This window comes from Anopheles coluzzii, chromosome 2, assembly GCF_943734685.1.
Source record: "Anopheles coluzzii chromosome 2, AcolN3, whole genome shotgun sequence".
Classification (NCBI taxonomy): Eukaryota; Metazoa; Arthropoda; class Insecta; order Diptera; family Culicidae; genus Anopheles; species Anopheles coluzzii.
Genome location: NC_064670.1, coordinates 108,939,357 through 108,964,880, shown reverse-complemented (window position 1 = coordinate 108,964,880; position 25,524 = coordinate 108,939,357). Strand labels below are relative to the sequence as shown.

Genomic DNA, 25,524 nt, shown 5'->3' with positions numbered 1-25,524 from the left:
GCAGTATCAAAAAAAGAAAAAAGAAAACCAAGCGAACAAACGCACACGCTAATGGATCCCATTTACTTTCACTGTTTCTGCTACTACTACCACTATTACTACTACCTTCCACTACTATTACTACACACACGCACACAAAAGCCGTACGGGCGTGAATTTGCAACTCTTTTTTTGATTTCCTACTCAAGCGGTTCTCCCAATTTCAAGCGAATTAAACTTCTCACACTTTTGCCGATAGAACCCTTTCCCCCTCTCTTGTAGTTACGAAAGGCAATTACGAAAGTTTGAAGTAAAACAAAGAGGATAGAAGATAGAAAGAAGACAGAGACAGAGAATATGAGTGCGCGCGCGTGCGTTACGAAATTAAATAGAAAACAAATAAATAATCAAAGCTCTCTTGTTCCCTTTTCCGTTCCCAGGTGGGCAATGGACGGTAATCGATACGAATTATTCGCGGTTTGGCATTGCGCCGATACAGACGAATTTAGGACTACAGCAGCAACAGCAACAGCAACAGCAGCAGCAACAACACCAGCAGCAGCAGGTGCAGCAGCAGCACCATCAACAAACGAGTCAGCAGCAGCAACAGCATCAACAGCACCAAGGTGATAGCCAAAGTTTGGGCAGTGCCGGCAACGGAGCGAACAACCCAGCGAACAGTGGCGCAACGGGCGGCGGTGCCGGGGCCAGTGCCGGCAGTGGCGGCAATAACGGTGGGCTCGCGGGGGCCTCCGCCACCAACTCGAACGCCACGACGCCGCAACCGACGACACCGGTGCAGATCTATCAGCATCCCTTCTCGCCCCAGATCATCTCGGTCAATCCGAACAGCATGGTCAACAGCTACCAGTCGTCGAACCTGTCCACCCCGACCTCCCCGCAGGCCGGCAGCGATCAAACGGCCGGGCTGGTGTATAGTACCGGCACGCCGAATCAGTCCCCGCTCGGCACCACGACGGCCACCGCATCCGGCACGAACGCGAGCGGGAACGGCGGCAACGGTGCGGCGGCTGCGGCCGGTGGCAACGGAGCGGCGGGCGGCAACGGTGCGGGCGCAGGGACGGCGGGCAGTGGAGCTGGGGCGGCGGGGGGCGCGGCGGGTGCGGCCGGCGCGACCGTACAGCAGCCGGTCAAGCGGAAACGATCCGTCAACCCGCAGGGCGACGAAAACTTCCTGCGCGCGCTCGAGGCGGTCCGCTTCGGTGGCATTGGGTTCTGCAAAGCCGCCCGGCTGTACGGCGTGAACAATCGCACGCTCTGGTTGGAGTACAAGAAGCGGGGCTACCCGATCAGCCGGCCGAGCATCAAGAATCGCATCAAGCTGGAACCGAACATATCACCGCCGCCGACGGCTACGACACCACCGGGCGACGAGAACGCCTCGCTGGAGCACTACGATACGGCCCTTTCCTCACCTGCCCTTAATATGTCCCTGCAGCAGCAGCAGCAGCAGCAGCAACAGCAGCAGGTACAGCAACAGCATCAAACCAACCAACAGCAGCAAGTCACCGCGGCTCAGCAGCAGCAGCAGCAGCAGCAGCAAACACAACAGCACCAGCAGCAACAGCAGCAGGGCACCGATACGACGAATGCTGCGGCGGCAGCTGCAGCTGCTGCCGTGGTGGCTGCCTCGTCCACCCCGCTCATGTGCCCACCGCACGGGCATACGATGGGCGTGATGGGCTTTCTCGATACCCGGCATGTCGATTTTACGACCACCGCCAGCCTGCACCAGATGTCCCGGCAGCGCTACCCGGACACGGCGACCGTCAACATGAACACGGGCGCCGTCAACCTGCAGGGGCTGAACTTTAACTCGATGTAAGGGGACGGGTGGCTTCGTGTTGTGACCGTGAACAGTGGTGCTGAGGGTACGGGGGGTGGCGACGGTGGCGACGGGATCATCGGTACCGATCAGGCGACCATTCTGTCGCTACGCGAGATGACGGAATCTTGAGACTCGCCATTCCCACGTACTCTTTTCAACCTTTCCGGCGGTGCGCAACAGGTGAAGCCACATAATCCGCGTGCGTGAAGCTCTTTAGACGCTAAGTAAAGTTGTACATACACAGGCAAGCAGCACCCCTTTTCTATCCCCCTCCCCCCCACTCCCTTCAAGCTCTCGATTAGTTTCGCCAGCACCTTTTTTTCGTGATCGATGTTCGATCATGGATAGACAATTTTAGCAAAACTTTCTCTTTGCTGTAAAAAGTTACTTGATTTCGGACATCTTACAGCTTTCTGTTCTGTAAGATGTCAACCTGTGTATTTGTATATTCGCTTTTTGCCCCATTTTGAGTGTCTGGAAAAGTTTCTTTTTCCCACTAACAGACATTAGTTCCTTTCTACTGGTACATAGTGTTGTCTCCCCTTCTTTTTTTTTGAATTTCATATAAATAAAATATGTGTCCCCAATTTAGTTCCTACTTAGGATGATGATTCCATTGCGGTGCTCGTAGAGCTGCCGTTTCCTCTAGTGTTTGTGGGTATATGTGCAACAGCCCCATACGAATATGGGTTTTCGATTTTCTCCTTGTGCTCCTTCATCATCATCATTCTCCCCGTCAAGATCCTAGCGCCTTCCAAATTCGTTTTATAGTGTGTATGTCCGTCTCTGTCTGTATGTGTGTTTGTGTGTGCGTGTGTGTGTGTGATTGTGCGTGTTAGTATTATTCTCGTCCCGTTGTGCAAAGTGATCACTTGCGTCGTGTAAAATATTATTTATGTTTCCATCTACTATGGGGGAGAACGAGAGACTTGGGCTTACTTTTTGTGTGGGGGTGTGTACAAGAAAACAGGAAGGAAACAAAATTATGCAGGCACAGGAAATTAAGAGTGAAAATTATTGCGTTTCTTAACAGCAAAGCAAACCACTGTATCTGAAAACTATTAAACAAACAAAGCACACAGAAAAGACTCTTATAATCCCGCATGTCGACAAGGAGGGGGAAGGCGGACAGGCCATCGGAACGGTTTAGCAGTAAAAGGTATTAAGCGGTAGTGAATGGTAAAGACAAGCATTCAAAGCATAGGAGAAAACGGAATCGTCGAACAAAATGGAACTTGTGAATAGTAAAATAAAGCGAAGGTAAATAGTATTTTTGTTAACTCTTTTTTAGCAGTTTGTACGTGTATATTTGTGAGAGAAGGTGCGTTGATGCACAAGCATCGCATCGCTCTAGAGTCAGTCATGGAAAATCATCGAGGCGCACGGTTTAAACAGAGCATAGTAGTGTAAAGCATACAAGATAAAACGGGATGAGAGAAACAAAAAGCGCGGACACATAAACCAAAACTAACCTTCACCGAATGGCGCGCGATGAGCCGTTGCGTGAAAGTAATCAGTAAGTTATTTCGGCGTATGACAATTGATGACGATTTGAGCATTGCAATGCTACAATAGCGTAAAACCAGTATCAAAAAGAACACACAGAAGACACATATTCACTGCTGCGGTCACCACTAAAGGGTGGGGTCACCACATAATGAAACACAATTTTGCGAACGAAAAATGAACAAAATAACAGATGTGCGTTAGAAGGGAAGGACAGCGAACCGATATCATTCAAAAGCATTTTGCGACGAAACAAAAAGACATTTACACGATCATAAGCAAAAGAACAACAAACCAACAGATGGGAAAAGAGAAAAAAAAAATCTAAACTGAAAAGGAAGAAACACTAAGCAGTAGTACACTAAGATAAGTCAACGGAAGAAACGAAACGGAAGCGAATAATGAAGCAACATTGTGTATAATAAACGGATAGACGCATACTAAAGTTATTGTAAGATTAAAGAACAAATGTCGATTGCATCAGGAAAGTGTAGCTGAAATGCACCTTTCGCCAGCTGAAGAAAAGTGCACATAGTCAAGATGGTAAAGCGCGGAGAGAGGAGGAGGAGGACGAAGAGGAAGAAGAGAGAAAAAACACACACACAACCAACCCTAATCCTAATTTACATCGGTTCACAGTAAACGGATGAAGCAATTTAATGAAAGTGAGAAAACAAAAAAAAACGACAACTAGAAAAGCAAAAGCATATTAAAAGAAGAGAGGATAAAATGATTGTTGTATAAAGAACCGGTATCGTTGCGCCATGTTGTGTCGAGTCATACGGTGGGCGCCCAGCTGAGCGTCACAAATAAATAAATGAAAAAGGCCATTTGTATCAGTTTGTTTAAGAAACACATGTGTACACAAAACTATCCATACACGAGAAAAATAATAAGAGAAAGAAGAAGAAGAAGAAAAAGAACATAACATACCAGGAAACAATGCAGAAAGGAGAGAGCGAAAGAGAAAATCAAGAAAAAGAAAAGTACAGGACACATGAGAAGGAAGGAAGCATGAAAAGATGAAAGTAAACACGTTCTGTGCAAAAAATAAGTATTTACTTACGTGAGTAATTTAAATAAATTGAAACAAAATGAAAAAAAAAATCGACTTGGTTTCCTATTTTTCATTTGTTTGTATTTCTTTCTTTTTTTTTTATATATTTACTCGTTCATTTCACTCATTTCATTTCCTTCTTTATTGAGAGGCTGAATTACTATTGTTTATTATTATGCTTTCTTTCCCTAATTCCCGGACACACTGTTTAGTTTTAAGTACTTCGATGACTATTTTCTATTTCGATTCTTCATTTCTTTATTCTCTCCTCCAGTGGCTGACATGGCACGAATGGCGCTCGGACTAGTGCCCGGTCAATCGTCCTCCTCAACGTCGAGCGGTGCGTCGGAATCGAGCGTCGGCACCGGTAGCGCTGGCAGCAGCGAACAGTCGACCGCCACGTCCGGTGGCCATATCGTAAGTTCGGGCCCGAAGCGAGGCCGCCTACTGATACGCCAGCAGCGCATCAAGAAGGAGAGCGATTCGTCGTCGGCCGGGCCGCAACCGTACGAACCGGACACACCGTCGGACGACAACAGCCCGACGGCACAGTACGGCCATCAGAACCTGTTGACCGTGCCGTCGCACCATCGGTTCGAGCGGCAGGTGTCCGAACCGATCCTGCCACTGTCGTCGATCGCGTCGTCGGGCCGCCAGAACTCGACCGATCGGGCCCACGGCCATCTGCTGTCCGTTCCCTCCAACACCACCACCACCACCACCCAGCAGGCGTACCTGGTGAAGCAACACTCGCACCCACTGCTGCCGAGTCAAACGTCGGGCGGAGGTCACGGCGCCACCGTTTCGTTCGAACCGCTGCAAACGTACACTCTGCAGCGGCAGCTCTCTCACCCTGGTACGGTGCAACGGGGCAGCTCGACACCGCTGACGCTGGTTACGAGTAGCAGCGGCTCGACGCACTACCTCACCCCTTCCTCCTCGCTCAAGACGGACTCGGACGAGGAGGGTGGCAGTGTTCCGGCCACACCGATAACGGCAATTCCGACGATTCAGCTACAGTCGAGTGTGGATCGGACAGGACCCAGCCCAACGGTTGTTATTGTACCGGCCGAACCCGTGCAGACAACTGCTACCACAAGCAGCAGCAGCAGCAGTGGCAATGTAAGCGAACAGTCGTCGTCAAATACGCCGACCACCATCACGTCCGCACCGACGAGTACCATCCGTGTGAAAGGTGAAGAGCTATCCCGGTCAATATCAACACCATTGGTGAGTATTTTTGTGTAAACATTTGTCCACTACGATGGTAACCGTTTCCCTTCCTATGTTTTAGACCTCATCCCGCTCAACCGACATCCCGGGGCTGGATAATCCCCGCTCCAGCCACTGTCCGGTGGTACGCGAAGGGCCCGCCCTTGGTTGCAACTTCTGCTGGAACACGATCGACGCGCACGGACGGATCTTGCGCCGCAAAACCAAGTACCACTGTCCGGAGTGTCAGACGAATCTGTGCATTGTGCCCTGCTTCCAGGAGTATCACGAGCGCCAGTCGGCAGAGAATCCTACCCCAACGAACGACAGCGGTGGCGGTGGCACAAAATCAGGCCTGCGGCACTACGCCAAATCGGGTTCGATGTAAGCCAGACCGAAAGAAGCTAGGAGAAACAGAGATTTGGATTTGAATTTGAACTATTTGGTACAAACGGAGAAGGTGGGTGACCAAACAAGGGGTGTAGGTACACGATCGCTCGCCTACGCGTGGGCTCAGATCGATCGTACCCGTGTATTGGATTTTTGGTGCAAACGCGTTGACAAAATGCTTTGCCATGTTTTTAGGATTTTAGGACGTTTTTGCCGTACTTTCCTTCCACCGTTTGGGTTGGCAGAAGATGGTGAAAAGCAAAACGAGAAAAACAGCGCGCGACTCAAAACAAGAGCGCTCCTTTGTGTAATTGGTGTAATTGGTAGGATGTTAACGTGTTTTCTGTTTCTTTGTTTGGATGTTTGATGTATTGTTGAATGAATAGGGACGATCACTTCCGATCACTTTATGGACACAAACATCCCAACGAACGGTATCAATTGATGTAAAAAAAAACACGTAGGATTTAATTCTAAGGCGAATAGGTACATTGAATAGGTTTGCTCACAGACAGTGAGGCACAATTCCTCTGGAATACGGGATTTTACAGGGGATCTGAGAGTCGTGGGACACTTTCTGGATGCTTTCGTGAAGGATTGGAATTTTATAGGTTAGGAATTGGATTATACAGCACCCTTTTTGGGCAAATCCAATAGGAATCCTATAAGTCTGCCTAAAATAGGAGCCATAAAGTCTAATTCCCTTCATATAATGTTCACCTCCTATTGGAAACATAGAATAAAATGTCCTACAACTATGAGAGCCTCTGAAATCCCCTGTATTAGGCAAACTGTGTTTCAGAGTGCAGTGAAGGTACTTTTTTCGACATATACGAGACAGCATGTTTTTGGAAAGTTAATGAAGAAATGAAAAACTTACTCGCTTATCGGTGTGTATTTGTGTGTGAGTGTGTGTGTGCTGAGTGCGTGGTATGTGTGCTTTATACTCAAAATCATTGGTCAAGACACAGCCAGCCCAAGACAGCCAATCGGGCAAAGAGACATCTTTACCACAAGAGTTACCATTTTGCGGTGGTTCAAAGAAGGTTTAGGGAAGCCGCCAATGCATAGCAAATTGCTAATGCTAATGCTAAAGCAAAACATCTACACATTAGTAACAAAAATGTAGTGGAATGACTGTTTGTAGTAACAAAAAAAGTAGCATTAAATGTGCATTCGTATTCTGGTATCCCTAGCGAAATGTGAAGAGGAAAATGTATTTTTCCCAAGCCTTTGTTTTTGTGATTGGCAACCTGCTATTGGTGGCCAACATCTACCCTTCAGGCCATCCTGAGCTGTAGTTGTTCATGTAGTTGAATGACGTTCAGCCTTTTTATGGTTTCAGTTTTTGGCACACGAAATATGGGGCAAATGCTCTCTCACACACATACACGGAAGATTAGCTTCCACGCTGCAGCGTTTTAACGATGTTCCAGTGAGGACAGTCAGAGCGAACTCCTTGAAAAGCCCATATAAAAATACACATATATATACATATAATATATCGTATTCATATATACACCTATGCGCAGACATATGACTGCCGTCACATTGTTGTACCATGGATAAGTCTAACTATTTTTACCATTTAATAGAACGTACCTGAAAAAAATTTGGAGAATGCATTGATCCGTGAGTGTGTGTGTGTGTGTGTGTGTGTGTATGAATGTGTGCGTGTAGGATGTAATTTGCATTAAAACGAAATGAAACAGCTGACAAGGCGCGCTATACCTTTACGTTTAATCTACGCGTATCATTAAACTATCACCGTGTACCGGGTTCAGGAGGATTTATGAAATAATTAAGGACGAGAAGTGAAGAAACCGCGTACAGTGGAGTGTTAGAAACATTCTGTTCTCCTTCTCTGCTCCCAGCAAATAGCGAGACGGTTTGGATATTTTTATAAGCGATATTTAAACGAAAATCATACCACACACACATGCAGCACATGAGAGCAGCGATGTGTCCTTGTTCAGACCGCATGGAAACGCTTTTAGAAGGGAAAACAAGGGTGAAGAGATTGAAGAAGAAGTCTTTGTTTTTAGAAGCAAGGGAAGTGTTTGCAGGGCACGGTTGATTCGGTTCGGTTGATTTTCAAACATTTTCATACCCACAAAAAAGGAGATTAATTTAGTAGAGCAGAAAGAGCGAGTTGCGAGGTGCATGTTTTGTGTTAAGTTGGTGTATGTGTTTGGTGTGGTTTGAACAGAACGTACAAATTTTTCGTCCATATTACCGAGGTACCGGGAAAGAAAATTCTGCTCAGAGCGGGCGCATATATACACATTCTTAGCACACAAGAGCAACCATTATCTACAGAGTGGGGGGAAGCAAAAACTGCAGGAGAAGTTAGTAATGTATACATATGAATTACAAGTGAGATGACAGTAGTAACGAACATATTGTGTAACGTGAAACAGGAGCTAAACAACCGAAAAGGAGATGCTGTGTAGCATGTAGAAATTTAAACGAACTTGTTAGAAACGAACACACACACACACACACACACGTGCCGGTTGGCAATTTGGTTTCCTCCAGCATCCCGATTAGTATCACCCACGTCTCGTCGAACGTTGATACAACTCGAGAGGTGAGATTTGGACACAATGAACCCACGAACGTTTTTGGTCATGCGAACGAACACTGCTGAATGATAGATGACCAATAGTAGAAATATTATCCCCCCCTCTTGTCCCTCTCCCAACATACAAACTGATGATGTTGTTTTAATCGTAGGAACTGAGCACTAAAAAAAAAAACAAACAACAAACCCTGGCAACAATTGTGTACGCTAAAACCACATGTTGTGAAACTATATTTTTGTACCGTTAAATATAGGAGAAAACAAAGAAACAAACTCTATCTGTTATTAAAAACGTTGCACGATCGTTGGCGATCCAAGGAGAAATTGGGGTGTGATCACGATTTGTTGTAAACAAACACTAAAAATCGCATAAAAATAGGGATTTTTGTGTTGTTTAGGGGACAGGAAAACACACACAAAAACCCTCGTAAACACTACAAGTGAAAACACAAATTCGCCAATGCAACACGAGTTTTAGTAACTGCAGCAAACAAAGTAGAGATCGCAGCAAGCGATCATTCAATTCAATTCGGAGAGTTCGATTGGAGAAAAGCGACGAACGTGTACCATTCGATGATATGCATATGTGTGTTTTTGTGTGCGCGTGTGCGAGTGTGTATGTGTGCGTGTATTGATGTAGCCGGCCAAAACGAAGGGAAATGGGGTTGTGTTGTGACCTTTCCCCTTTTTTGGATACGATACGATCGTGGACGTGGCTTACTACGGTGGATGTAATAAATCCGATTAAAACCAAAAAAATGCGAAAAATGCACAACAGAGAGTGGATAGTGAATGGAGTGTGTTTTATTGCTTAACGAGAATACAAACTACTACAAACAAACACGCACAACAAATAGTCTTTCGCCCAGCTTTAGTTTGCTACCAACTTACGAGGAAGCTTGCATTTTATTTACAGCATTTATGACGCATTATTATCATTTTGTTTTGTGAGGCATATCAATGTCCGTTTAACGTTATTACAGTTTGTTTTTACTACATTCATGTTGTTGTTTTTTTTCTTAAATCAGTGTTTCGTTTTTTTCGTCAATCTGGCACTGTTTTACAGGAACAGGAGAGCTGGTAACATCAAGCAAAAGAAAATTTTGGATAATTTTTATAAAAACAGGCTATGAAGAGTTTCTGGCATTAAAAGTCTTAATATATAAACAGGATACAGAGACAGAAAGAGAACTGCTACGCTACGAGTGCATAGCACAAAACAGTACACAAAAAACACAGATAACATATGTTTTTAATTAACTAAACTAATCGATAAAGGGCACAAACACAACAGCGGAAGGTTAAACGGAAACAAACCCCTTTTCTAAAATTACTAAACTTCTAACAGGTTGCACACAACAGTAGACAGCTGCTTAGGCTGAAGCAGCTGGCGCTACCTCTGAAACTGGTGGCCTGTCGTTATGTCGTCGTCAGTATCTCATGTCGTTTCGGTAGTGTCTTTTCGCAAATTTTGTTGTTCGCACTGTCGTGCGCCCACACACACACACACACACTAAACACTCGGGATGTGATGCAGCACGCTTTTGCATAAACACACATACACACTTACACACGCGTGCTTTTGGCAAAAGAGGGACACACATCCTCGATCGTGCGGTGCGACACGTGCGATGGAACCCAGTGGAACCGAGTAAAGTATATCGTGAGCCGTGTATTTCTCTCCCTCTGAACGGTAAAACATCCGCGACTCGCTGTGGGATGCGCTTTCGTGCTTCTTCTTGTGGTACGACAACGTTACGTTGTGTTACGTTAACGTTACACGTTGAATTTCTCCGAAACGGAACAAAAATGCATGCATTGTGAGCAGGTCCGTGTCCAATAGCACAGTTCGATACGATTTCGTGTCTTCATCCTCTACACTACATCTTATTGCGGGATTGATTTATGTTCTTTTTTTTTTGCTTCTAAGTTTCACAATTTTTCTCTCTTTTTTACCAAAAAAGGATACAAGTTTTGTTTTCAGCTACTTTATCCTGCTTTTGTGTTTTATGTTTGTTTTTCACCCCCGAAGGAATTTGCTTTAACGTTATGGGTTATGTCGTCTTGTTCGTTATTATTTATCATCATCTTCATCATCATCATGATCACAGCGAAGAACATGTTGTAATTTATCGATCAATTTGTTTATTGCTCATCTTTGGTCTGTTTTGTTTCTTCTTCTTCTCTTGTTCTGCTGCTTCAGCTCCTCTCCACAGTTTGCATACGTTGCTTTGTTTTACCATAACAAAATTAAACCATTTTATCTCATCTTCGCTTCTTGCTTAGTTCGGTGTCCGCTTTTCCGGGGCAGTTGTTCTGTGGATCATTGGAACGGCGGAGGTTGGTGAGAGAGGGAAGGATACACAGAAACAAAAAAACGGGAAAAGATCGACCCAACAAATGTCCGCCTCTTCGAATATGGATCCCACACTGCCGCCCTTCTTCGCCCCGCCACTTTTGTCCACACTCTATCGAGCACGATCAACTAACGATCGTAGCTGCACTTGATTGTTCGGCTGCATTTTTTTGCTCTGTCTGTCTAACGCTTACACTGGAAGAATATGTACCCTAAAGAGAGAGTGCGCCCGGCCGGTTCGCCTAGCATTAGTTTTGCTTCGGATGCGGTACCGGTGCGGGCGGGGCAGGCTTGAAGCACTGTAGCAAAAATGCAGTGTAGATGACGAACCCGAGTCCGAGCGCGATCAGTGCGTACATGAAGATGTTCAGCTCCGGCTGGCGGAATCGGTTCTTGCGCAGCCACTCGAGCACGTCCTGCTCGTCGTACATGTCGCCCCGGTAGATGCTGGGGAAGCGCTTGCGGAAGTACACGATCGCGGGCAGCTTGGTGACGCCCCACTTGCGCGCGTACCGCGGATCGCCCATCTTGACGAAGGTGATGTCCAGGTTGTCCGTTTCGCTGTCGATCAGCTCGAGCCTTTCCAGCACGGCCTCGCTCTCCTCGTGATCTTCCTCGACTGTGAAACGGAATGCTCTCATGCGATTAGTGTGAATGTCCAGGACGGAACATCGGGACAGCGCAACACTCCTCCGATCGATACTTACAGAAATAGACGGCCAAGAATTCGTTCTCGTCCAGCAGCTTGTTCAGCATCTTGCGATTCACCTCCTCGATTTCGTTCTTGATCTCGAACACGTCCTGCGACGTGAGCCAGTTCATGACACGCTCGTGATCGTGCATGTCACCGTCGTACAGCATCGGGATCTGCTTGCGGTAGTACACCAGGGACGGGATCGTCGTGACGCCATACTTGTGTGCCGCATCCAGGCTGGCCACCTTGACAAAGTCGATACCGTACAGGTCCACCTCGCCGTCGATCAGCTCCAGCTCCTCCAGGATGTCGTCACACTCGGCACAGTCTTCATCGTCTGTGTAGGGCGAGAAGCGATCATGCCGTAAGTTATCAAGGAAGATGATTCTCACTCCAGCAGGGTTTACTTACAGTAGAACACACACAGCAGTGGCGACTGTTCCATCAACCGATCCAGCATACGCTCGTTAACTTCCTCGATCTCGTCCGCCAGCTCACGGTTGTCATCGTCCACCAGCCACTCCAGCACGGACTGCTCGTTCTGAAGATCACCCTCGTAGATCAGTGGGTTACCGTTTCTAATGGAGCAGAGAGGAATAGTTTGTCAACTCATTCTCATAAGAGTTTGAATGTCGATGGCCTACCTGAAGTACACCAGCGCCGGGAATGTCTTGATGGAGTAGCGCTTCGCCAGCTGTGGATCCTGAATCTTTACCATGTGTATACCGAACACGTCCAGCTCGTCGTCGATCACCTCCAAACCCTCCAGGATCTGATCGCAAATGTTGCAATTGATCTTGTCTGTCGATAGAAGGCATAATAACGGAATTAGAGAACCTCACATAGAATATATACTCTAGAAGATGTAGAAATCAACATTCAAAGAGAAAGAGTGAGAGTTACATCCAAGGAAACAAAGAGAGAGAGAGAAAGGCGCACAAAACGGTAGAGCTGAAGAAATGAAGGAAATAGTTTTTGCCACAATCAAACATTGAGCGTACGCAGGAAGAAAGCATCGATGGAGTATTGTAATAAACACACGGTGCCAGTTTAGACGAAACAAAAACAACAACAACAGACTGTATACAGTGAGGGCGGGGTGGATGGTACAGGGAGCAGGACACAGACATACTGCCGAAGACGTTCATCCGGTGGAAGAGACAAAAAACATTAACGAGCATTCTCGCGGGCACATCGATCGGAAAGGACACATTCGGCAAGGAATTTCAGTAAGCGCAGGACATGTTTAGGGGTTGATGGGCAAATCGTTGACGGTGCTATCCGTGAGTCCGGCGGAAAGCTTCAGAAGAGCCTGATTGATTACAGACAGATAAGGGATAAGGGACAAGCTGTTAGGAAGACATATTGAAGATCGCGATTGAAGGTACATACATGAGGAAGATCAAAGCACAGAAGATCATATAGGCATAGAGAGGAGTTGCATGGTAGGGTTCATGTGTTCCCCGACACAGACGGAATGCCAAAGTGAGGACAAATGTAAATAGACATTATTGAAGAAAGAGCCATAAACAAGAAGGGGGTGCCAAGGGCAGGAAGAAACAGCTTTGTTAAAACGGCTAGCAGCATGAACATGAAGACAAACAGAGAGAACACGGAACAGATAGAGGGAGTCCACAAGGCTTCACATAGTACACGAGGATAACATAGACAAATTGATAAAGAAAATGGGTGGATTTGGGGAGGCTTATCTGAATTGGATTTGCTACTATATACCTGAAATTCCTTCCCGTGCAAATTCCTTTCGCTTGCGGATGTTTTCCGCGGAACAAAAACTTCGGCAGTACGAGGGTGATTTGAATTTGTCTGTGTTGGTGGTGTGTGCAAGAAAGTGTTGTTTGCAGTGTATATGTTTGTATGCGAGTACGGGTCCAGCAAAAAAAGGCAAACAGTGGAAGGATATTGAAGTGTAAATAACGCAACAAGAAGATGCACAACATCCGGAAGGTGCGCATATTATCAAAATAAAGAATAAAAAGTGAACGGTGCGTGGAATCGTTTAATCGTTGGTGGTGCGGTAAAAAAAAGAAAAGAAGAAGAAAATAACAAAGAAAAAGAGAAAACCATATTAGGAACTGTTTGAGGGTTTCGCTACCATTTTGCCACATTGACGGTAAATCGGGTGCAACAAAAATGATGGGGCGATGGGAGGGATTTACAATTTTGAGAGGCATTCTTCAGCAGTTGGGAGAGAAGGGCCAATTGAACTGTGGGCGTCGGGAAGTTGGAAGTTGGGGAAGAAAGAAAACAAAAACACGTGCGTAGCACTTACAGAAGTACACGGCCAGGTACTGCGTTTCGTCCACCATCGATTCCAGCATGACGCGCGTGATCAGTTCGATGCGATCTTCGGTCTTTTGCGTGATCAACCATTGCAGGACTTCTTCCTCCTCATCCAAGGAACCTTTGAAGTGAGACCAGTAAGAAGAGATGTTATTATAAAGGACACGGATATCTCTATATTGAGTAACCACAGTAACAGTAACCTTACCTTCAAACACATTCGGCACGTTGTCCTCGAAGTACACCAGCACCGGGTACTCGGAGATGCCGTACTGTTCCGCGATCGAGAGATCGTCCGTCTTGACGAACATGATGCCATGTCGGTCACAGTCGTCGTCGATGTTTTCCAGCGATTCCAGCACACCCGAACACTGCTCACACTCGTCCGTGTCTTTGGAGTCGTTGGAAGATATGGACAAACACAAACTTTAGTTAATATCTCTCTAAACCGACCAGCAAGCAGGTTCCTTCTGGGGGAGAATTACAGGTTACAGAACACGTTAGAATGTGCATTAATTTTAGTAGTTTTAATACACAAAGGTTGGTTCGCTATAAATGGTGTGATCGGAAATGGAACAACTTTTCCAAGCCCAAGCTCATGCAACAGTGGTGTGTGGCGTGTGGATTGGAACTTTTGGGACTCTGGAAAACTCTCTTGGAACTGAGGATTTCTGAGGGGCGGGTTTGCTATAGCTATACCCTCCACGGATGACGGTGCAGCCGCCGGTGGCGGTGTTGGTGGCGGGGTCGTTGGAGCATCACCCTCGGTATCCTCTCCGTCGTCCACTACCTCCGCGGAGCTCGCCGCATCGAGCAGCCCCTTGCGCTCCTTCGCCTTGCGCTGCTTTTTGGCGCCCTTCGTGAAGCAAGCCTCACAGGTCGTTTTGTTCCCTAGAGATCCCCGTGCGGTAAATTTACACATAAAACAATAAAGAAAGGTGTGTAGGTGTATGTGCGTATAAGAGAGTTATCATCAGTTGATGCAGATCAGTCGGTATTAATGTTTACACAGAGTCTGTGTGTGTTTTGTGCTAAATAAATAGGTGTACAATCAAAGAATTCAGTGCTCTGTGATGGCCAAGAAAACAAAAAAACCTAAACATAATCTCAAATGTCAAATCATATTAGCACATTTTGGAGCGGAACGTCAGTTGACACTGACACTCCACAGCCTACTCCACATGGGGTACGTTTGCTGGGCGCGCTGGAATTACTTACAGAAGTACACTGCCAGTGCGTTGGAATCTTCGATGAGAGCAAGCAGTTTCGGTCCATCCAAATCCTCGATGACGTCACCGCCGGGGTTCTTCTGTGTCATTAGCCAGTTCAAGATTTCATCTTCATCGTTAAGATCGCCTACGAAAAGGGAACAAACGTTATGTAACAATGTGCGCTTATTCGCTCCGAAGAAATAAGACCTGCTTACCTGCGTAGATGACAGGTTCCTTTGATGACAGCTTGAAGAAAACGATACCGGGCAGCGCGTACACACCGAGCTCCTTTGCCATTTGCTTGTCGTCGATCTTGACAAAGTTAATGCCGGCACCGTCCGCCTCGTCATCGATGTGTTCGATCTCGGCCAGCACGCGTGGACACTGCTTGCAATCGTCGCTATCTACGCAACCAAGGGCAACAGAAAAAGGTAAGTTTTAAAAGCTTCTTTCCTTTACATACAATTCCCACTGTGAGGACACACTTACAGAAGAACACAGCTAAATAGTCCGATGCTTGGCGAATCTTCTGGAACATTTTTCGGTTAACCTTCTCGATGTGGTCGGTCATCTCCATGTTGTGCGGATCGGTCAGCCAGTCGAGCAGTTCCTCCTCGTCGTCGATGTCACCGTCGTAGTTGATCGATTTTCCCTTCCGGAAGTAGGTCACACCGGGCGGGTTGCGGAAGCCAAACTTCTTCGCCATCAGACGATCGCTGCACTTCACCAGCAGGATGCCATAGTCGGCCGCCTCGTCATCGATCAGCTCAATGTGGCGCAGAATCTTGGGCGTGTTGGGATCATCCTCGACATCTGGGAATCAAGACACGAAGGAGTTGGCAAGTTTGTTTTCCAAAGACGACGACTTCGCATTGGACACTTACAGAATACAACTCCGAGGAAGTCTTGGCTATCGATCAGGCTCAACAGTTCGTCTCGTTCCACCTCCTGGATGCTTTCGTCCGTCTTCTGTCCGTGCATCCAATCCAGCACGTCGTATTCGTTCAGCAGGTCACCTGCGAAAGTATCATCACAATTCCGACCATTTGGGCAGAGCCAACCGTGTGGGCAGAGTGACCACGGTGCGGAAGGGTAGAAAGTAGATAGTTTGAGTAATCATATTAATTAATCATTAATTAGCATTATGTGTCAAGCAGCACTTCTAGTGACGACAGCTCCAAGGAGGAATTACTGTGCACTATTGGCATTAGAAATACTTACATCCTGCAGTGGGCTAATATGAACTACCAAAAGTTGCATCACATGTACGGACGTGTGTAAAACAAGGTAGAGGTGCGTAAAGATAGATTTACACAGCGAGAGAGCGAGAGAGAAGGAGCTATGAGAGATGATGTTGTGAGAAGTGGACAAAAAGACCACGTTGAACAAAACGCAAACAGTTAAAGTATTCGTCACATGATAGGGATAGACCGTTTAAAAACTGTAAACACGGAATCGTTGTTGGTTTTTTTTTGGTAATTGGTTTCACTTTCTTTGTTTCCATTTTTCAGTAAAAGTAAAAGATAAAAAGGCATTTTAACAATAAGGGAGGATGGTTTTCTCGATCCTTTTAGCTCTTAGTTATTTCTTGCTTCTCCTTTCGTTTGAATTTTTCTTCTCGTTTGTATGTTCACTTGTTTTGAGTTTCTAGAATAGAAACGTTTGTTTTTGTTTTGTTTTACTCTTGCCTGCTTCTTTGAGAGTTTCATTCTGTGAACAGTTTTGCATTTGTTTCGTTTGCTTTTCATTATACTCGCTTTCATCGTTCCTCTATTTTATCTTCTCACTCATATGTTTGAGTTTAATTAGTTTTATCTTTTCTTCTAACTATCATTTCCTTCTTTGAACCACACAATCATCATTGGTGGGTGACTTTGCAATTTGTATGAAATAGTTCTAGTCTTCTTCTTTGAATACAGTTTTACTTTTTTGTTCCACTTTCTGTTCGTTTTCTCTTTGAGTTTTATCACTTCTGCTACTTACTTTCTCCCTTTCCCTTCCCCGGGCTTTTTTCTTACATTTTGTTGTCTTTCTCTTCTCTGACTAGATGTTTGCGTCTTTGAAAGTTTGACAACCGTACACTAAACTCAAATTAGTTCACGCGTTGTGTGTCGTTTGTTTACCATTTCCACCTCGAAAAAAAATCTAACCACAAAATCACAGAAACAATAGCGGCATTGAACATGTTTGCAGGATATTTATAAAATATGCACCGAATGCTTCCGAGATAGAGTTTAAGGAGTGTACAATTTTGATACGGTTTTTTGCTTTGTGAGGTTTTGTTGTGTTGTTGTTTCGAAACAAACTCGAGCTTTTCTTCTCTTCATCAACGCTTGTTCGTCTTCGTCCTCGGGCAGTGTGCAATAGCGCGTTGGTTAGTAAATGTTTAAACGATTAAACTGCATTTTTCCAACAAACAAGCGTAACAAGCCCACCCAAGCTCACGGCAGCTGTTCGCGTGTTGCAATTTTTTTTTCTAAATCCTGCCTAGTGGTCTACGATTGATGCGACACACATCCTGCGACCGACACGGTGTCCCGCAATATCGATCGAGCGGGACAGAGAGAGAAAAAGAGTATACATATTTAAAATATATATTTATATGTATGCACACAAACGGCTAAAAAACGTGATAAAAAAAGGCAAAAAACATCCAAAACTGAGTGCAAAAATTCATCAAATAGTTATTGAAACTAATAACAAATAAACAAAAAAATCTTTCTAAAAAAAGAGCTTTGTGTAACACAGTTTCAGTGCGAGTTGCGAGTGTACTAAGGTTGTGAAGTGCCTTTCGTGAGAGGGTTCGCCGCTTCGTTGCGCAAAGCTCGTTGTGCAAGTATAAGCCTACTTTGGGCAACGTTAGCCAACCAGTGGTTAGTTGTTGGTGATCGTCCCATTTTCGGGATCGGGAGCTGCCTGCGTCCTCTCAAAACGCAGCGCATTTTGCCATAACAATATAAACAGGTAAATAGTGTTTACTACTATACTCTATCGACAAAACCACGTTGCAGTCTATGTTGAGTGAAACAGTTGCGAGAAAAAAATAAGAACGGTAACAACAACGAAAAGAGTACTGTGTGTGTGTATATCAGAATATAAATAACGATAATAACCCACCAGCGCTGGTACTGGCACTGGCATCGAGCGCAGGCATATCTAAATTACATCGCGGAAAGAGTAGTAGACGTATTAGACATAGTAATAGTAGTAGTAATAGGCAATAGTCCGTAATAGTACTGCTTTTTTTCCTAAATTCGTGCGAGGTTTTCTGTCAAAATGTGCTCCGTTTGCTTGTAGTAACAATAGGAAGGTGCAGCTTTTCTACAGCCTTTTTTTTCTAATTTCCCGTCGGTTAGTTTTGTTTTGCATTTATATTTAAAAAAAAAGCACACACACACCCACATGATAGCGTGTTTTTGCAGAAGCGTGCAGCACCTATGTGTGTACGGGCAGGACGACACGTTTCGTTGTCCGTCCGTCTCAGTCTAATGCTAAGCGCGATAGATTGGAGAGCAAAGTTTTCTGCTTTTTGTTTGCTTTGTTAATTTTTGTTGCTTTTTTGTTAGTTTGTTTTTTATAAAAAAAACATTTCATCGCCATCATTCTTTGAAAGTTTTGTTCGATCTTCATCTTGTGTGATGTTTACTCATACTTTTAAGTATTTTGCTTGACTTTTGTTTCTTCTTTTTGCGTTTGACTTTTGCTTCTCTACGTTTTCTTGTTTAGTTTTGTTTCCCTTCCTCTCAAAATCTGTTCTGTTTGCTATATACAAAGTATTAAAATATTTCTCACCTTCTTCTCACATGATTTTGGATGGTTTTTAAATCATCTCGTTTGACAACTCGTTTTCATCTCTTAACTAACGTCATAATGTTACTTGCTCGGCCCTCCACAACGATTGTACGGTTGCTGTCAATTGTTGCTACCTTCTGTTTTGTGCGTCACCCAACCAGTACACCCTTTAACAAATGAAAAACACGTTTTAAAAAAACGCAGTGAACCGTCTCTTTCCTACACTGCTGGAAGGCTAAGGGGGGAGTGAGAAGTTTGGGTTGCTTTCCACGTTGCCATTATCGTTCGTTGCGTTAAGCTGTATGCAAGATAGAAGACATAACACAACAGTTGTAGTAAGCAGTTCAAATGATTGAATGATAACGGTAAGAACGATACGGTTAAGAAAAAAACAGAAAGGGAGGAAAGTCCAATGAAACAATCCAAAAAGGGAAAGAGACGGTTCTTTTTTTTTGAGGGGTTGGAAGAGAGTGTACTTGGAAGGTTGGGTCCTACTAAAAACACACAGCCTCGCTTCCAGTGCGTTGTTTGCTGATCTCGAAACAAATCTGGAGCTCTTTGGGGTGATTTGAGTGAAATTTTGACAGCAACGTACAATAATTTCGTTCGTAACATGACTCTCAATAGGATGTTTCCTCCCTGACAGGGATATTACTTTCGACAGAGATACACAGAGAGTGAAGGATGGACGCGTTCCCTCCAGCCGAAGGTCCGAACGAGGGCGAAACGCTGGTACGAATCGGATGGACTGTGTGGCGCAAGCGGTGGGGTGGTACGCACGTGTTTGTGTGTGGGGGAAAGGAGGAGGAGGAGGTACAGGGTAGTTTGGCCAACTACGCAAACCGCATCCGTTACCGCTTACCACCAGCCGAGCTTACCGAACAGTCCATCATCGTCATCGTCACCGTCGTCGTACTTGGCGTCCTTTTTACCTTTGCCCCCCTTCGATTTGCTGCTGCTGCTGCCGCCCTTGCCGGCCTTCTTCAGATCGAGCTGCTGGCGTTCCTGGGCCGCCTTCTTTTCCTTCGCGGCGGCCGCCGTCGCGTCCGCTACGTCCGACAGCTTCTTCTGCCGGAAGGCGAACTGGCTCTCCGCCTCGTCACTGTCCCGGCGGCTGATCTTCTGCGCTGCCATCTGCGTTACGCGGGTGTTCTTCTCGACCTTCGCCGGGCAACACCGGAACGAGTCGTCCTCCTTGGCGGTGGATTTTTTGTCCCGCTTTGTTACACGACCGGCGTGTCCCAGTCCAACGTAGAAACATTCGTCATCTGTGTGTTATACAAAAAACATTTTGTCAGATTTAGTGAATCCTAATTCAGCGGTTTGCGATTTTGGTTTTAAAGGGGCAGTTTTTGTTGTTGTTTGGTTTTTTTTTGGTTCGAATCAAACTTGATCGTTGATCGTGGGGTTTGGTTTGTATTGCGATCTTAGGCGGTTACGATTTTGCAGTGACTTAAAACTGATTAGGTACACAAAAAAGGGCGCAAAAAACGGGAAGGCATCAAACAGGGATTACATTCAGACGCACATTCTCGCAGCGGGGGGTTTTAACATTTCTCGGAAGCTATCCTTAATGGGCCGGGGCTTGTGCTTTAAATGCATTCAATTAGATTCGAATGAGTGAGTTTCTTTTCCCCCGGGGGAAGGGTTTTTTTGCTTCTCAGACACGCCATCGCGGATTGTTTATTGCTTAGCTTGATCGCATTAATGTCTTCGAGATGATGGTTGAAAATCCTACTGCAAGTGGAACTTAGCCACTAATGTCAAGAAGCGCATGCAATTAGATGCGTTACCATTAATAATGATCTTGATTCGATTGAACAACAACAAAAGTATATAATTTTTAAATTTAAAACACTATAGAACGAAAGTGTTCTTTGAGAAACGATTCATTTTCCAAGATGTCAATCACTGACACGAAGTGTGAAACTATTTTGCCTATTATTCTTTTAAATCTGCTCGAAATATACTGCTCGAATGTTTTGATGTTCGAAAATTGTCTACTCAGAAGCAATGTGCAATACCGTTTAACTTTGAACTATAACGAGCTTCTCTCGTCTTGGCGTTCCAGTTCGTAGAGAAGAAAACAAGAAATTGTTATTAACAAAAAAAAATTCTAAATATAATTCTTCCGTCGTGAGGCGCATTCGACTAACATTACATAGATAGGGGTGTCATCTTGTTTTTGCTTTACTACCGATCTGTTTCCTGAAGTCTAGATGCCACTCTCCCCCCGGGGAAAACAGCTAATTTGGGTATGAATTAACTGACAAAATGTTTTTTGTAAACAAAACCAAATCACTACAAAACAAACATTTCTACATTGTTCCTCGTTTGGAGTGGACGCGCCAGTGTGTATGCTGCGAGTTTGGTTTTGCTCCGCTTAGTGTGTTTATAGCATTTGAGTGATCGCCATTCTAGGAGCCAACATTCCGCTGCTGGTGTTCGCCGCCGTTCATTCGTTGTTTGCGGAGATATTGGCTTGTTTGGATAAACATTGGAACATGTGTTTGCTAGACTATTTTAAATAGTATTACTTTTATGTTACAAGGAGCAACATTTAAATAACATACTAAGAGTAGAGCAAGAATACTAAGAGCTTGCAAGTCCACCTAGGATATGGCCACGTGCTTTTTGCTGTACACTTGATTGCTGTCGACAAGCAGACAAGATTATTTTGCGATGAGCTGCGAAGGTGACACGAACTGTTTGTGGTGTATAGGAGAAACTTCGTTCCAGCTTGTCTGTTGACGGTCGTTTCTTTTTTCTCGCTCCAGTGATACATTACTCCCGGATCAGGGTTCCGGATCGCGTACGACGTAACCGCAACGACAACATCATCCCAAAATAATCTCCTCTGCTAAGTTCGTCAAGCCCGTGTGCCGGTAATAGCAGTGGCCAATCCTAAAAGTACAGTGAACTTGGATTAGTGATTTACGATCGAGTTTTGCAAAGAAGTTTGAAGTGTTACTATTAACTTGAACTTTGTACAATTATTTCAATACTAACGATAAGCATAATTATTTAGAGCTCTTACAGTCGTTTCACGGTTCATCCTTTTATGTGCCTTTGAATCCTTCAACACTGTTTGAGATTTATTTTCTTTTCTTTTGTTTCGTTGACGAGTAGTATTCAAAGTATTGAGATTGCTACAAGGAAACCAAGTACTCATTATGGCAGTTAACGAGAGGATACGAATGGAATGTTCAGATGAGCAGCCGGAATGGAGAAATAAATTACATCCATGGTGAAGCAAAAAACCTTTCGACGTATAAACATTGTGTCAGCTAAATCATACGACCTAACAATCGTTGTTTCCGGGAGACATTGCGCACAACAACAAAACATGTTCTTTAAAAGCGAGAATTCCACTGTGAGCCCCCGACCCAATACATCTCTAGGTAGTGGACTTCCGAAGGTGATCAAAATAGGGAATAGTAGGAAGCGACAGGATGACAGAACAGTAGAAGGAAGTGATTGGAAACAAAACAAAAAAAAAACATTACACTCACAAACAAACAAACAAACACACACTCATACAAATATACAGAAACATTCCATTGGGCATTGTGAACGATCGAGTGGACTGCGCAAGATCCGTTAACGAATCGTTTTTGGTTTAGGTTGTAAAATCTTCGCAGTGAGTTACAGGTATTTGAAAACTGCAGAAAATAGGAACGAACGCTTGAGTTGATAAATGATTGTGGTACGTAAATTTTTGAGTTGCCCTTTCGTGGTTGAGTTGTACACTTTAGATCTGTCTGACCTCGTTGCAGTGGACAGTGGAGTGGAAATAGAGGGATAGCGTGATGAAGGGTTGAAGCCTGACGCCATTATTCCATTTTCTTTTTTTACAAGATGATACACTCACACGTTCCTATCAACTACTTCCGACGGGCGGACGGAAACCAGATGAGCGCCACGTGCAGCCACGTGTAGTAAGGGAGCAGTAGAATCGTACGGATGTTAATTGGTGCAATATTTTGACTTGCGGTTATGTGCAGATAGTGACGCTCGATCAGCAGCTGACGAGTGACGAGACTATGCGACGAAGACGATCGAAGCAGAGGATCTTCTCCGACAAGAGCAAACTCGCTTCCCTCCTGCGAGATCTGTGTTAGCGTTAGCTACGTATGTACAGTGACCGGAAACAAACAACACGACACTAGATAGATACATGGGTTTTTTGCACTAGGCTGTTACATAGGAAGAACACAGATAGATATAGAAAGATTTGCGAAAATCGAAACATTAGCTAGCCGGCGCTGAACCGGGATTGCGTGCGTACATCTACACAGTAAACACGATACACGACAGTTAAACTACCATTCGGAAACAATGGGTGAGAGGGTTAGAGAGCTAGCGACTACATAACCGACTCCTCCACAAGCAACTCCTGGAGCGAGCGAAAGACAGAGAAAGAGAGAGATGAACGAGAGAGAAACAAACTACCTTCGTCATCATCGACATCACGGGTAGTCTTTTTCGCAACGTTGGATCCCTTGGAGGGTGACGGGGCAGCCTTGCCGGTGTCACTCTTGCCAGACTTGCTAGCCGGCGGCGCCGGGGCCGGAGCGGACTTGGTCGTCTTGCTCTTGCCGGAGTCCTTGCCGGAGGTGCCTGCACCTGCACCGGGCGCCTTCGGCTGCTCTACCGCATCCAGCCTCGGAATGGGCTTCAGCTTCTTGCCACCGGAGCGCTTCTTATCGATACGATCCTCGCGATCGAGATCTTCCACACCGTCGGTGTAGCGTTTGCGAAGTTTCGGCTTCGGTAGCTTATTGTCTGGAAGAAATGAGCGGTGTTGAGGAATGGCAAGGCGGGAGGTGGGATGTTTAAGAAAAGGGAAAAAGGAGGATTTAATGAAAAATGCTTGTATAGAGGTTACGGGATGGTAGCAAGTCCTTATCCATATACTAGCTCTAACATCAAAGGTAGTAGACAACGGAGTACGACGACGACCACAACGACGACGACCACAACGACGACGACAACCATCGAATGAGTGGCACAGTGATGTGTGATACAACGGTGAAGACAGGACGCAACAGACTGTGCAGACTACATCGACACGAACATCACGATTTTTAGTATATACACCAATAGGGGTCCCCCTGTAGGTACCTGGTACGGTAGTAATCCAATTCACGCACAAGCGTTCGTTCGGTGTGCGCGTACGGACAAGGGAGCAAGGTAGGGTTAGGAAAGGGCATGGGGATAGGCTCTTGTTGCAAACATACTAATAGATATCTGACTACGTGTTTGGAAGGTATGTGACTGTGAGCGATGACACGTCACCAAAACGCGTGACATGCCAGAAAAAGAAAACTCACAGAGCCCACCCGCCATGCGACAGAAGAGTGCGAACTGCGAAGGCTGCTTCGGCACACTACACATCGCTAACAGGGAGTTGTTTACGGCAACGTTTAGCGCTACGCTATAGGTGGTGGCAAATTATTAGTTACCCAAAACAGTAACTGATCTAGTTCAATCAGGCAATTGCTAGTGAGAGGAGCAAACTGATAAAGAAAGAATGGAAGAACATCTAAGGTGCCACCTAGCGTCGTTAGGAAACAAAACATCCAGACTACGGGAGCGGAGCACTACGCTGCAGAACACCGAAAACACTGTGCACGATACGAAACGAAAGTGGTGACAGCCCATCAAAAACGAGTAAAGAGTTCAACTCATGCTGTTGCTGCTGCTGCTGTAGCTGATGCGCCTGCTGCCGTGTTACCTAGCCCGTTGAACAACGAACGACCTGAGGTTGTGCCTGGTGTTGGCGCCGATGGACGCAAAATGGAACGTTCCGGAACGCCGGCCCGGGCACGCGCCTCCGCCAGCAGCAGTGCCTGGCGGGCTTCCTCCTCCGGATCGGAAAACACGACCGGTACGCGCTCCCTGACCATGCCGTACTTCTGCTTGATATCGTACTTTCCTGCGCGGATTGGACAGACAGGGCGATCAGAGATACAGATGAACGGGGACGGGGGTATGAGTCTGAAGTATAAAATGTCTAATGGTTGCAGCATTGAGATTGGGAAAGCAGCAAACTCGGGAAAACTAAGCGTATTTTTGGAATGGCTTTCAAGCCTTTCAACATTCAGCCGTTCAATGTTGAGAGCTGGGCATGGAATGAAATGGAACAAGTGGAGGCAAGTACACCAATCATCGTTTGGTTTTAAAGAAGCGAGGACTCAATTTTTGCAATGAGTATTCTTTTTTGGAAGATGGTGAAATTAAGTGGCGACGGTATAGACGTTTCTTAGCGTTCAAAGGAGTACTAGCATGGCCATGGTATGCTATCTGGTAGCTGAGATGGTAGAGGAATGGTTTTCTGTACGGGAATAGTACATACGATCGATGCAGCTCGTGGAACAAAAACGAAACAAAAAAAGAATAACGAGATAATAGAATAACAGAACAAAAAACTCGATCAAAAACGATAGCACAAGGACGATGGGACGAAATCGAAAAATGGCAAAAGGGGGGGGAAAATCTGTGGATAGAGCACGAACTACCGAAGGTTCATTTCCCCTGTCGGTCGGACTTAGCATTGTAGGTAGCTTATACAACTAAGGACACAATTCCGT

The 25,524-nt window shown here is 45.4% G+C and overlaps 3 protein-coding genes across 12 annotated transcripts in view; 1 reads left to right on the top strand and 2 right to left on the bottom strand.

The window, feature by feature from the left end:
• Window positions 1–8,851, top strand: part of LOC120949160 (box A-binding factor) — a 64,096-nt gene extending 55,245 nt beyond the window's left edge. The window contains exons 6-7 of one of the 2 annotated variants that reach the window (XM_040366231.2): window positions 4,666–5,621; window positions 5,686–8,851. In XM_040366231.2, coding sequence (XP_040222165.2) covers window positions 4,666–5,621; window positions 5,686–5,991 — 1,262 coding nt within the window. In that variant the 3' untranslated portion in view covers window positions 5,992–8,851. Of the gene's footprint in view, window positions 1–419; window positions 3,893–4,665; window positions 5,622–5,685 lie in introns of those variants that run through there. The other variant, XM_040366229.2, reaches the window with a different exon arrangement.
• Window positions 8,852–10,705: 1,854 nt separating this feature from the next.
• LOC120949163 (uncharacterized) overlaps window positions 10,706–25,524 on the bottom strand; it is a 30,586-nt gene continuing 15,767 nt past the window's right edge. For 3 of the 9 annotated variants that reach the window (XM_049607036.1, XM_040366236.2, XM_040366235.2), the window contains 13 exons: window positions 23,384–23,716; window positions 16,024–16,155; window positions 15,629–15,952; window positions 15,355–15,543; window positions 15,147–15,284; window positions 14,628–14,819; window positions 14,137–14,319; window positions 13,918–14,049; window positions 13,362–13,451; window positions 12,272–12,428; window positions 12,039–12,205; window positions 11,641–11,964; window positions 10,706–11,552 (listed from right to left, as the gene is read on the bottom strand). In XM_049607036.1, coding sequence (XP_049462993.1) covers window positions 11,182–11,552; window positions 11,641–11,964; window positions 12,039–12,205; window positions 12,272–12,428; window positions 13,362–13,451; window positions 13,918–14,049; window positions 14,137–14,319; window positions 14,628–14,819; window positions 15,147–15,284; window positions 15,355–15,543; window positions 15,629–15,952; window positions 16,024–16,155; window positions 23,384–23,716 — 2,732 coding nt within the window. In that variant the 3' untranslated portion in view covers window positions 10,706–11,181. The remainder of the gene's footprint in view (window positions 11,553–11,640; window positions 11,965–12,038; window positions 12,206–12,271; window positions 12,429–13,361; window positions 13,452–13,917; window positions 14,050–14,136; window positions 14,320–14,627; window positions 14,820–15,146; window positions 15,285–15,354; window positions 15,544–15,628; window positions 15,953–16,023; window positions 16,156–23,383; window positions 23,717–25,524) is intronic. The other 6 variants (XM_040366237.2, XM_040366238.2, XM_040366239.2 and 3 more) reach the window with 6 other exon arrangements.
• Window positions 23,723–25,524, bottom strand: LOC125906740 (uncharacterized). Its single transcript, XM_049607054.1, has one exon. It carries the CDS (start codon window positions 24,961–24,963, stop codon window positions 24,619–24,621), a length of 345 nt encoding a protein of 114 aa, XP_049463011.1. The 5' UTR covers window positions 24,964–25,524; the 3' UTR covers window positions 23,723–24,618.

Excerpts from the sequence above, each read along its gene's own strand:
- LOC125906740 (XM_049607054.1), bottom strand. The coding sequence starts at position 24,963 with ATGCTGCAACCATTAGACATTTTATACTTCAGACTCATACCCCCGTCC.